We start from the raw sequence: 12,254 nt of genomic DNA, 5'->3' as shown, positions 1-12,254 counted from the left end.
GCCGAAAAGCCAGGTCTTGACGGCCTTTACGGAAGGCCGGGAGAGTGGTAAGGGTCCGGATAGCAATAGCACTAGCAATAGCACGTTAGACTTATATACCGCTTCATAGGCTTTCAGCCCTCTCTAAGCGGTTTACAGAGTCAGCATATCGCCCCCAACAACAATCAGGGTCCTCATTTTACCCACCTCGGAAGGATGGAAGGCTGAGTCAACCTTGAGCCGGGTGAGATTTGAACAGCCGAACTGCAGAACTGCAGTCAGCTGAAGTAGCCTGTAGTGCTGAATTTAACCACTGCACCACCTCGGCTCTTATGCGGGTAGATCATTCCAAAGGGCCAGCACAGCAAACAGAGAAGGCCCCTCTTTTTTGTCGGTTGACAGCACCCGGAGGAGGCCCAACCTGTGCGATCTTGTTGGTCGTTTCGTGGAGATAAGCGGCAGGAGGCGGTCTCTCAGGTAGCCAGGTCCTAAACCATGGTAGGGCTTTAAAAGTAACCTGGGAAGAAGAAACCCAACTGAACAACCTTAGCCCTTTTTAAAGCTGGGAATTGGCATTAGCAAACTACATCTCACACTTCACCCCCTGTCTGAATTCAGGCAGCAGATTTTAGGACTATATTCTTACAGCATTTCTGGAAACAGCATCCTGCAACTGAGACAAATGAGTTTCATGAGGGCAAAAACAGTCAAGCTTGCAAGCTGATTGCAAGCACTCCTCCTTCTCAGGGAGGTTTTACTTTTAGAAGTTGTTGTATTGTAACTGTTGTATTGTAACTATAAAGGTAAAGGTAAAGATTCCCCCTTGCACATATGTGCCAGTCGTTCCCGACTCTAGGAGGCTGTGCTCATCTCCGCTTCAAAACCAACAGTGATGTGCGGTGAAGTTCACGGCCGGTGAGGCAAGCGGGCAGGACCTCTATATTCTCCTCCCCAAACCCCTCCAATCTAGGCAGGACCAAGCCGCTCTGGGGAAAAAAAACCTGCCCGCCTCTTGCCTTTGAAGGAGAGGAGGAGGAGGGCACCCGCTTGGGGAGGGGAGGTAGGACAAGCTGAAGGGTTCATCTCCCCACCGCATAAGGATCGGAGGGCTTGCCTCGGAGCCCGTCTCTCCGAGCACGCGCTCGCTATAGCTGGGTGAGGGGGCGGCGGGGGCTTTAAGGCAAGCGTCTGAACGCAAGAAATGAATAATCTCCCCAAGCAGCCTCACACACCAGAAGCACTGAGGAGGGGCAGCAGCGGCTGGCGTTGGCAGAGCCCCCTGCCTCCGCCCACCCTCATGCGCCAGGATTTTCTTTGTGGAATTTCGCCTCCCCCCCCCGACCGGAATATGCATGTGCACGCGCCATCCACCCCCCTCACCCAGCTGCAGCTGAGGAGAGGGAGGAAAGCCAAGGAGAGCCCCCCTTCCCATGCAAAGCCCCTTAAAGTAGAGAACAAGCCCGCTCTATGGCGGACAGGCGTGCTGACACTTTAAAGTGCATGCCGGCACTTTAGCTTGCCCCTCGGCCGCATTCAGCGAAACATGTTTCGCTGAATGGCGGCCGAGGTCTAAACTGCCGGCATGCCTTTAAATGCCTGCTTGCCTTCCGCGTGGGCCGGCGCAGAAGGCAAGCAGGCACTTCAAAGTCATGCCGGCACTTTAGCTTGCCCCTCGGTCACCATTCAGCGAAACATGTTTCGCTGAATGGCGGTCGAGGTCTAAACTGCCGGCTTCCCTTCGCGCCGGCCGGCCATTCAGTGAAACATGTCCTGGTTTGTGGCTGGGCTGCACGCTTGCACTTTAAAGTGCATGCCGCCCGGCCACAAACCAGGACATGTTTCGCTCTATGGCGCACCGAGGCGGCATGGCTTTAAAAAATAAAAAATAAAATGAAAATGAAAATAAAAAATAATAAATGAAAAATGAAAAATAAAAATAGATGTGCCAGCCCGCACGCCAGCAGAGGCGGGTAAAAAAAAACCACACACACACGCACATACACATAATAAAAACAAATTCCATTTATTTACATTACAAATAAATTGAATTCCTTCCCCCCCCCTCGCTCTGACCCACATACCTTCCAGCTGCATCGAAATGCTAGATTTGGTCTAGCCAGGGCCAGGCAGGCTAGGCTAGTTGCTGCTAGAGTCACCACGTGGATGACTCTGCTTAAACATTTTAAAATAGGCTCTAAACAAAGTGCCCTCTGCAGCAGGAGGCGGGAGTATCACATGCCTCATTTGCATACGTAATTTTCATGTTTTAACCCTTGGTTGACACTTAAAAGGCGAAAAAATCCTTATGCAAAGGAGGCCCATAGTTCTCTAGCCTCCTCCTATTAACTGCACTCAGAGTCACTGTGACTTAGAGTCTGGGAGCAGCTACCTTGGCCTTTTTAATTATTTTGAAAATAGTTTCCTTTCCCTCAGGAGACTGGTGAGGCCCCGCCTCCCCTGCCTCTAGTGACTGCACGTCACTGAAAACCAAAGAGCCAGCGCTGTCCAAAGAAGTCTCCATGGTTATGTGGCCGTCATGACTAAGCACAGAAGATGCACGGAATGCTGTTAACCTTCCCACCAAAGATGGTTCCTATTTTTCTACTTGCATTTTTACGTGCTTAACTTCTGCTAAGTTGGCAGAAGCTGAGACAAGTAACGGGAGCTCACTTCATTACACGGCACTAGGGATTCGAACCACCAAACTGCCAACCTTTCTGATCAACAAGCTGAGCGTTTTAGCCCTGAGCCACTGTGTCCCTAACTGTATTTTTTCCAAAAAGAAAGTCAGATTTGTTTTGATCTGTATTACCTGGCAGACTTGTTAGTGCCAAATTTCCTTTTAGTGCTGCTATGAGAAATTGAATTCTTGAATTGAGTTGAACCAATTAGCTTGGGTGCTCAACCCTAAGCATCCTTTCCAAGCAAGAAACCTTCAGTTCAGTAGGATATACCCTCCTCTTACAATAACTGCACTTCCGTGGAAAGAAGTTCTGGGTGCACTAGAAAGCATCAGAAAGAATACTCAGGATAAACAGGAAAGCTGGTGGCTCGTATTTGGCCTGGGTCTGTGCAAAGTAGCAAGCAAAGGCTGTGAATCAGCAAGAACAGTCATAGCCTGCAACTAAAAGTGCAGAGCTTGCAGCACCAAGATTGAAATTTCCTGTCCTTCCTAGTAATTCCTGCCCATTAGAAAATGTTTTAGTATTATACTGACCTCTATGCTTTTTCTCCCTCCCGTTCCTCTTTACTTTGTTATTATTTAAATTCTTGGAGACAGGGAAATAAAATATTGAACCCAGAAAAATGTTATGGCAAAATTCAGTTTTGACATTTTAACTTCCAACGATCACAGTGGCGAGAAAGAGAAACAGGCATTAAACTTTTCTACTGAGTGAAATTAAAGCTTCAGTCCTATTTGGATATACGTTACCCTGTTACCATTAGAGGACTTTCTCATAAGCTGACTCTTTCTCATTTTCCTTTGTATGAAGGTTCCCCGGGCTAAAGCCTTATACAGCTACAGAGGACAAAATCCTGGAGAACTGAGATTCAACAAAGGAGACATCATTACACTGTACCGTCAGCTGGATGAAAACTGGTATCTAGGAGAAATCAATAGGGTCAGCGGAGTTTTTCCAACAAACACTGTGCAAATTATCAAACAGTTGCCGCAGCCACCACCATTGTGTCGAGCACTATATAATTTTAATCTGAAGTCCAAGAATAAAAATGAAAAACCAGATTGCCTGTCTTTTCATAAGGTAAGTCCAGCACCCAACCAGCAAAGCTGAAAAACTAATGTCCAGTTACACTTACGACATGTATTTCATGATATGGAAAAACATTGAAATGAATCAGTATAGGGGGCATGTCTACTTCCTCAATCCTTTCCTAGAATCTTAAGGTGTACAGCAGGAGTGTCAAACTCATGACCTGCAGGGCAGATCCGGCCTACAGTATGCTTAGATCTGGCCTGTGAGGCCGCTCTGAAAACAGCGAAGGACTGGCCCGCAGTGCCTCTGCTAGTGAAAACAGGCTCCCAATCTCTGTTTTCTGCTGGGAGGGCCTCCTGCAACACTATAGAGCCAAGGTGGCGCAGTGGTTAAATGCAGCACTGCAGGCTACTGCTAGATCAGCAGGTCAGCGGTTCAAATCTCACCGGCTCAGGGTTGACTCAGCCTTCCATCCTTCTGAGGTGGGTAAAATGAGGACCCAGATTGTTGGGGGCAATATGCTGACTCTCTGTAAACCGCTTAGAGAGGCCTGAAAGGCCTATGAAGCAGTATATAAGTCTACTGCTATTGCTATTGCTATTGCTACCCTGCCAATGAAAACAGAGTTTGGGAGGGCAGCCCTCCTGAGTGCTGTTTTCGCTGGCAGAGGATGGCAGGAGGCCTTCCCAGCAGAAAATGAAGATTGGGAGCCCATTTTTGCTGGCAGAGCACTCGGGTCACCACAGGCTCCCCCGACACAAGTGACATTGAGCTGGCCACACCTATCCCAGCCCCCCAAGGTCAAACACAACCCTGATTGTTTGACACCCCTGGTGTACAGTAATGGTGAGCTACATTTTTGGTAACTGTATCTCTATTTAAGTATTTATTTATTTTGAAACAAAGTTCACTTTTCATTTCAAGTAAACCCAAAGTAGGAGAGAATACAATAAAACAATTTTGTCAGTTGAGTATTTTCCTCCACAGGGGTGAACCACCAAACAAATCTCTTCAATAGACCTACCACCTTTATGTGTCACAGCTCTATCCACTCCTGCTATCTGGGATCTTTCTTCTTTGATCAGGCATCAGTAGGCAGTAGGAACAGAGTGCTAGTTCCATGCATCTATTGGGATACTGTATGTGGGGAAATATAGTATATTTTGCAGAGGTGGGTTCCTACCGGTTCAAACCGGTTCGGCCAAGTAGGTAGTAACCCGGCCACCCACGGCCCCGAACTGGTTCTATCGGCGGCGCCATAGGTGCTGCCATCTTGTATTTTTGTTTCTGTGCATGCGCACTGGTATGTCCCCAGGGACCGTGGGTAGCCGGAAGAACTGAGGCAGAGACGGGAATAAAGGCTAACAACTTTTATTCCCTAACAAATATAGGCTAACATTCAGAACCGGCTTTAACCCAGGAAAATGTGCGCTGCTCGTTTGGACAGCTCCCTTTTTATACAGGAGCTGTCAAACGACCAGCCAATCAGGTATTGAGTTCTTCCCGCTTGAATTCTTTATTTCAACGCATGCTCAGAACGTGACACGCACATAGTCTGCATCAAGCATGCGCATGCCAAAGCGCATCCCTGAACAAACCAGCAGTAAAAGAATCCGGCACTCACCCCTGATATTTTGCTATTGTTTTCTCTCATTAACTAAGAAGGGACCCAAGCAAATTTCCTTCCTGAAAGCTCTCAAATCTTAAGATGATTTCTTCTTCTCATATAACTACCACCATCATCAGGTCCCCAATGTGTTATATTCATCTCTTCATTCTTGTAATAGTTTTCTTAAGCTGTAGTTTGTTAACTCTAGTTTCTAATTCGAGTGTTAATTCTAAACACTCTACTTTTTCCCTTCTATATTTCTTACAGAGATTGGTAAACAGATTCTACTACATTTGGCAAACCAGTTTACAGAGACAGGAACAATAAACTATTCACACTGGTGATTTATTGTGCCACCCAACTATTGCTGTGGTGAGATGAAACCTGTCTGCATCTGTGATAGATTGCCACAGCAGTGGTTGGATGACACTATAAATTGCTGGTGCAGAAATGCTGATTGTCATCCTGCAGCAGCCCACTGGCCAACTTTGTGATGCAAATGAATGACATGACTGCCTCTCTGTATATCAAAATGCCATTCCCTTCCAATCTAAACAATTAAATATAACCATAACTGTAGCCAACTGCTCCTTGCCAGCAATTTATATTTACCACATTAGATTCAACTTTGTAATATCATAGCCTGGGTAGATTTCATGTTGATAATATACAATAATAGTATAGGTTTCAGCACAGGGAATTTAAGAGACTTGCAAGCAATGTGTCGAATGAAACTTCGAAGGAAAATGGTTTACTGCATTCATCAGAAAACAGATGCTACTGATTTCTAGCATCTTGTAGTACCATCCAACCATCTCTGTGCTGATAGAACAGTAATGAAGGCAGGCTTTTTATTGCCAAAGTCATGGTTGGGTTATGCTAGAAGATGCTATCAATTGCCAGTGGAAAAAAACAGAATACCTAGACATGGTAGAATCCTCAATTCCTAAAGCAAACTATATTTATCCTGTAAATATCTCTGTTGTTTCATTGCTCATAGTAAGCATAAAATAACATGGCCACCTAAGCATGGCTCTTTTTTCTCATCAGAGAGCTGACAAAAGATGCACATTGCAAGGTAGAATAACAATGTGCCCAAAAAGAAAGGCAGAGCAATTTCAGATATAGGGGATGAGAGAGGGGGGGGGGCAAAGTGAATAATGAGACCAGGCTACATTTAAGCATGTTCCTGAATTACTGCCTTGAGATTACAGTGGAGCTGGTTTATGAGAGAAATACAGGAAAATGGTTCTGAACATCCAGTTGCGATCATTGCCTGAGACATGGAAGAGCCAGCTGTGAGCGCCAGTTTTCACTGCCGCATCTGCTGCTGCTCATTTCCTCAATATAAGCACTTCTTTAAAAAGTCTTTCTACATCACTGCAGGCACAAATGAGGAATCGCAGAGAGAGGCCATTTATTTTGCTCACTGCAAACATGGCCTGGATTGCATGCCATCTGGTTTGGGGTCTTTTCCTTTTCAAAAACGTTGCTGGAGACAAAGTGCATCTGCTTTTCTATACCTCCCTTAGAATGCTGGGATTTGGGGGTTTCATGTAACGCTCTTGTCATTTGAGCCAAAGAAGGAAATGTATTACTGCCTCTTAAGGCTGAGGACAGACTAGTAGGCAATGAAAAGTGGTTTGCCCTGCCACTGCCAAGGTTTATGAGCAAAAAAATATTGCCATACTATCAATTTTCAGAAGATACAGTCTTCACATGCACATTAAACAGATCACACATCTATGCCAAAAGCAAACTGTATTTGTATTTTAGCATATTCCAGTTACGCTATTTCTACCTGCAGCCTTACATTTTTTTCACTCCTCACAATACAGATAGTCCTCGACTTGCAACAGTTCATTTAGTTACAAAGTTACAATGTCACTGAAAAAAATGGCACTAAATGATGATTTATGTCCGTTTTCCATACTTACGACTGTGGCAGCATCCCCATGCTCACGTCATCAAAATTCAGACGCTCAGCAACTGACTCATATTTAGCACCATTGTGCAGTGTCACCAGGTCTTGTGGTCACCTATGCAACCTTCTGACAAGCAAAGTCAATGAGGAAGCCAGATTCATTTAACAACCCATGTTACTAACTTAACAATTGCAGTGATCCGCTTAACAACTATGGCAAGGAGGTTTGTAAAATAAGGAAATACTCATTTAACAAATGTCTTGCTTAGCTACATAAATTTTGGGCTCAATTGTGGTCATATGTGGAAGACTACCCTGTTTCCCCTGAAAATAAGACCTCCCCAGATAATAAGCCCAATCGGGTTTTTGAGTGCATGCATTAAAATAAGACCTCTCCCAAAAATAAGCTCTCCCTGAAAATATTGCAACAGAGCAGCAGCCATGAGGTGACCATGCTCGCCGCTTCCTGCACCTCAAAAATAATAAGACCTCCCTGAAAATAAGGCCAAGCGCTTATTTCGGGAGTCAAAAGAAAATAAGACCCTGTCTTATTTTCAGGGAAACACGGTATCTGTATGGCATCCTTTTCAACATTTTTGTCTGAAATATTAATATGGATTTCATTTATTTCAGTTCTACCTTTTCAATATATAAATTGACCCCATACAAATTTCTACAATAGTCCTTCCAGTATTCATCTGATTTCCGCTTCATCACAAACCATTTCATCACTTTTTCCTTACCTTCTGATAAACCTCTTGGTTTAGACTTCTCACGTTTCAAAAATATTTGTTTTAATTTTTATCAGAATCATTGTACATTTTCTCTGCATCTTTGAATCTTAACTATTCCTTTTTTCCCTCTGATTACATTCTCTCTGTTTGTCTATCTTTGTGTGTGTGTGTGATATCTTTCCTTTATTCTCATTTTTCATTAATCATATTAATCATTCTCTTTTACTTCAACATAACCATGCAACCTTTGTCCTGTTTCCCACAGAATAACTCCACATACTTCCACAGCACTCTATACCACAATCTTTTTACTCACATTCAAGTAGCTTCTCGATCACCATCTTTCCTTGAATTCATTTTCCATTCATTCAGCTGACAGCTAAATCTATCTATAAACCCCTCAAAATCCAAATCAACTGCACAGCCAACCAGAGACAGCACCAGACCCATAATAAGATTCCCACTGATGACTCACACCTAACCCATCACAAGACCCTCACTTGACACATTCACACCTGAAGCCCTTATAAACAGAGGAACTCTGACAGTGACATCCCCAAAACTCTGCTGAAGATGTTACCTAACCAGGTAACAAAATGTTCGGAAACCAACCCACAAGCTTGGAGAATGAACCTTTCCCTCCCCCACCCCCAAATCTGTCTTGTTTATGATAAAATATTGAGGCATGTGATGTGTTGAAATGCTCAAATATTCTTTCACTTTATGTATATATGTTAGAATTATGCTATCAAGCAACTACCCTGGTTAGTATCTATGATTATTATCTTTCAGGGTGATATAATCACTATGATCAGTCGAATGGATGAGAATTGGGCAGAAGGAAAGTTGGGTGACAGAACAGGAATTTTTCCTATCTTGTTTGTGGAGGTAAGAACCATTTATTGAACATTCTATGAATGTACACCCACACCACACAATCTTACAGAATGTTCCTTGTCAGCACATTTGATCATGGCTTGCACTTTCAGTCTTGAGAAGAGAAAAAGCTGTCCTTGGAATCCATCAGATGGTTGTTTAAAGCAAGCTAACATAGCTGTCAATTGAAAGACACCAGGAATTTAAGAACAATCGAAAGCCTCGCTAGTCAGGAATTGGGAGTTGTAAGTGGAACAAAATAATCTTCCCTTTAAAGGTTTAGCGCATGGGTGTCAAACTTGTGACATCACGTTGCCGTCACATGACATAGCAACATTTTTCCCCTTTGCAAAGCTGGGGTGGGCATGGCCTGCGGATGATGCATCCGGCCCGCAGGCCACCAGTTTGACATCCCTGGTTTTGAATATATGCTGTGTATAGCCAAGGTTACTAAAGGAGCTAAGACTGGAAATAATGGACTCATCAGAGAGAGAGAGGGACGGAGGGAGGGAGAGAGATGGAGAGAGAGGGAGATGAAGTGTGTGTGTGTGTGTGTGTGTGTGTGTGTGTGTGTGTGTGTTTTAAATGTGTATATGTAGACAGACTGAAGCTCACCACTAATGAGATCTTAGGATTGCACAGAACTTTGCTATCTTCAATTCTCAAAGGGCTTCCATGTCGCCATTCAAAGTTAATGCACCATTTGGGAGTTTTCCTGAACTTACAGCTGCTGCTGAACCATAGGTAGTAGTAGGCAGGAAGGCCTTCGCACTGATTTATCTTTCCCACAATTGCCTGTTTCTGGACTCAGAAGCTCTCCATACAGTGTCAGGCTACCTTTAAAAGGCATTCAGAAGCTGCAGCTGGTCCACCATAAGCATGTGATGGTATACCCATGTACCGATTTCTGTTGTATGACTATAGTGGTCATCAGGTACATTTCAAGGTGCTTCAGGTCATAAGAGCTCATTATCAAGACACTCTCTGTCTCCTACATTTCTGCCTGTCCTGTTCATTTCAACAGAATTGCTATGTTTCAGGTCCCATAGTCTGCCACCTAATGGAACTTAGAATGTGATCTTTCTCTGTCACAGGTCATGTTCTATGAAACAGCAACAGACACACACCCATTTGTATGTCCCCTCCCCTTGGCCTCATTCAAACTAGCCCTCAAAAACTCTGGGTTAAATTGTATGGTGGCACTTTCTGAGAATGCTATACATTAAGAAGGTATTAGTTTTATTCTTTCTGAGTGTTTCACTATCCTCCTTTTACTATTACTGTTAATTCAGTTTTTTGAAATATTGTACACCACTCAGCATCACTAGAGAGTTGAATGCCTTTGCCTATTGGGTAAAACATCAATAAGATTGTTAAATAAGTCATGACTTAGCACTGTGTGTAGACCCAGTCAGTAATGCCATTCCACACACAAGTTAGCATGTTGCTACATATATCTATTCAAGCCATTCCTGGAATTTCAGTTCTGCAATTTAAAATCTTTGGATTGCTATCAACAAAGTCACATCTGTCAGTGTTACAAATAATACCCCTGATGAAAGAAAACTCCAAGGCTTGAAGTTCCTCAAAGTTCCATTTTATTAGAGATGTCATATGGGCAAATCTAGGATAACCCAAATCTGAAAGCTTCCAGATTTTCTCCACCCAAATGAAAGTTCAAGTCCCTGCCCAGTACCCACATGTCCATCACATGGTCCAATCAAAGCACCGCCCCAACTGGAGATACCTCCCAGTCATACCCCTCCAGGTGTGCAGGGCAAGATGTCCTTGATTCTCTGAGAAAGGAATGTTATTTTGACTATATATCTCCCACACTCCATATAATCCCCCACCCTCCCATTTTCCCACAGCATTAAATGTGGCAGGCCGGAAAGCCCAATGCAAAAAAAAAAATGGCTTCCAGGCCTGACAACATCTCTTTTCTCCCTCCTGTTTCTTTTCCAGCCAAATACAACAGCCCAGCAACTTCTTCAGAGGAGTAAAAGTTACCAGTCTTCTCCCCAGAAATGTGCTTCACCTTTACAAAGGTTCTTACCTAGATCCAAAGGTGCAGAGTCACCCACTTTCTGCAAAGGATCTGAATCTAGAAGGAAGACCATGAGACAGTTCTCTATTACAACTGCCCTAAACACCCTCAACAGGATGGTCCATTCACCTACAGGAAGGCAGACTTTGGATATCAGTTCTCCTGTGCTCATCAGTTCTAGCAACCCTTGCGTGACTGCAAAGCACCAAGAGAAATTAGAAGCCCCATATAATACACCAGACCAGGTAAATGCATTATTTTTTTCCTTTTATTTCAAGATTTTGTTCTTTCTTTCTTTCCCATTATCTCTGTTGCATGCCGCTCATAAGGAAAAGGTAAGTGAACAAACAATAGACTTAATTGGTTGCCTTCTCCCCTTCTTGGAAGAACTTTATAGGTCCCGCTGCCTTAAGGAAGTTCAAAACATTCTTAAAGATCCATCTCATCCTGGGCACCCCTTTTTTTTAACTATTACCACTTGGCAGACAGTACAGGATAATAAAAACAAGGACAAATAGGCTGAAAAATAGCTTCTATTCCAGGGTAGTAACTATATTGAATTCTACTGTATAGGGCCATACTAATGGAATATTGGGTCTTCAGTTCAATTGTACAGAATGTGAAGGATATGTATTTGTGTTTTATTTTTATAGTTATAATGCACACTGAAGATGGCATTTAATTTCATTGTATGAGGTGCAATGACAATAAAGTAAGCTTAACTTAAGAGTAGGCACTCTAAGGATGTGGTTTTGCTTACCAGGTAGCGTATTGAAAAGCAAACTTTATCTGCTATGGAAGGAAGGATTAATTCTGGTTTCTAAAAAAAATTCTCTTTCATGCTCCACTGTCTGACAAATGAAAGAAGCTGGGGACAAATCATCGGATTATCTTAAATGAGGCCCCGGACATAGTTCATTGTTGTAGTTTAACTTAGTCTTCACCAAAATTTGTGCATCAGTTTATTCTTCAACTGTAAAACTTGTGGGCATTCTTTCCAACTTAAAGCGCTTGAAATAGTAAACAAAAAGGCAATGAAATGGATTGAAAGTCACATAGTTTAATAAAACCAAAAAGCAAAACCAAAGATTTTTTTTAAAAATGAACGAAAAATTGAAAATGAAAGTGAAATGCCAACACAGATCGTCATCTATTGGTGGAATGAACAGTCATGGCAGTAATCCTAAACCCAGAAATTTTCTAGAGCAGAAGAGGGCCCTCTATATCTTGTTCTTTTTTGGTGGAGGGAGCTTTGGGCCCTTACACCCCAGCAGTAGCACCAAAATTTATCTACAAACCGATAAATAATGAGGGCATAATTTTATGATTTTCTGCAGGAAAAAAAATCCAAGTACTGTAAATGTCAGAA

The 12,254-nt window shown here is 43.1% G+C and overlaps 1 protein-coding gene across 2 annotated transcripts in view; it reads left to right on the top strand.

Moving 5' to 3' along the window:
• SH3RF2 (SH3 domain containing ring finger 2) overlaps positions 1-12,254 on the top strand; it is an 82,194-nt gene that overhangs the window by 31,713 nt on the left and 38,227 nt on the right. For both annotated transcript variants that reach the window (XM_032211897.1, XM_032211898.1), the window contains 3 exons: positions 3,474-3,743; positions 8,755-8,850; positions 10,804-11,130. In XM_032211897.1, coding sequence (XP_032067788.1) covers positions 3,474-3,743; positions 8,755-8,850; positions 10,804-11,130 — 693 coding nt within the window. The remainder of the gene's footprint in view (positions 1-3,473; positions 3,744-8,754; positions 8,851-10,803; positions 11,131-12,254) is intronic.

The sequence above is a fragment of the Thamnophis elegans genome, chromosome 2, assembly GCF_009769535.1.
Source record: "Thamnophis elegans isolate rThaEle1 chromosome 2, rThaEle1.pri, whole genome shotgun sequence".
NCBI lineage: Eukaryota > Metazoa > Chordata > Lepidosauria > Squamata > Colubridae > Thamnophis > Thamnophis elegans.
The sequence above is the reverse complement of the archived record's forward strand: the minus strand, read 5'-3'. Positions and strand labels throughout refer to the sequence as shown.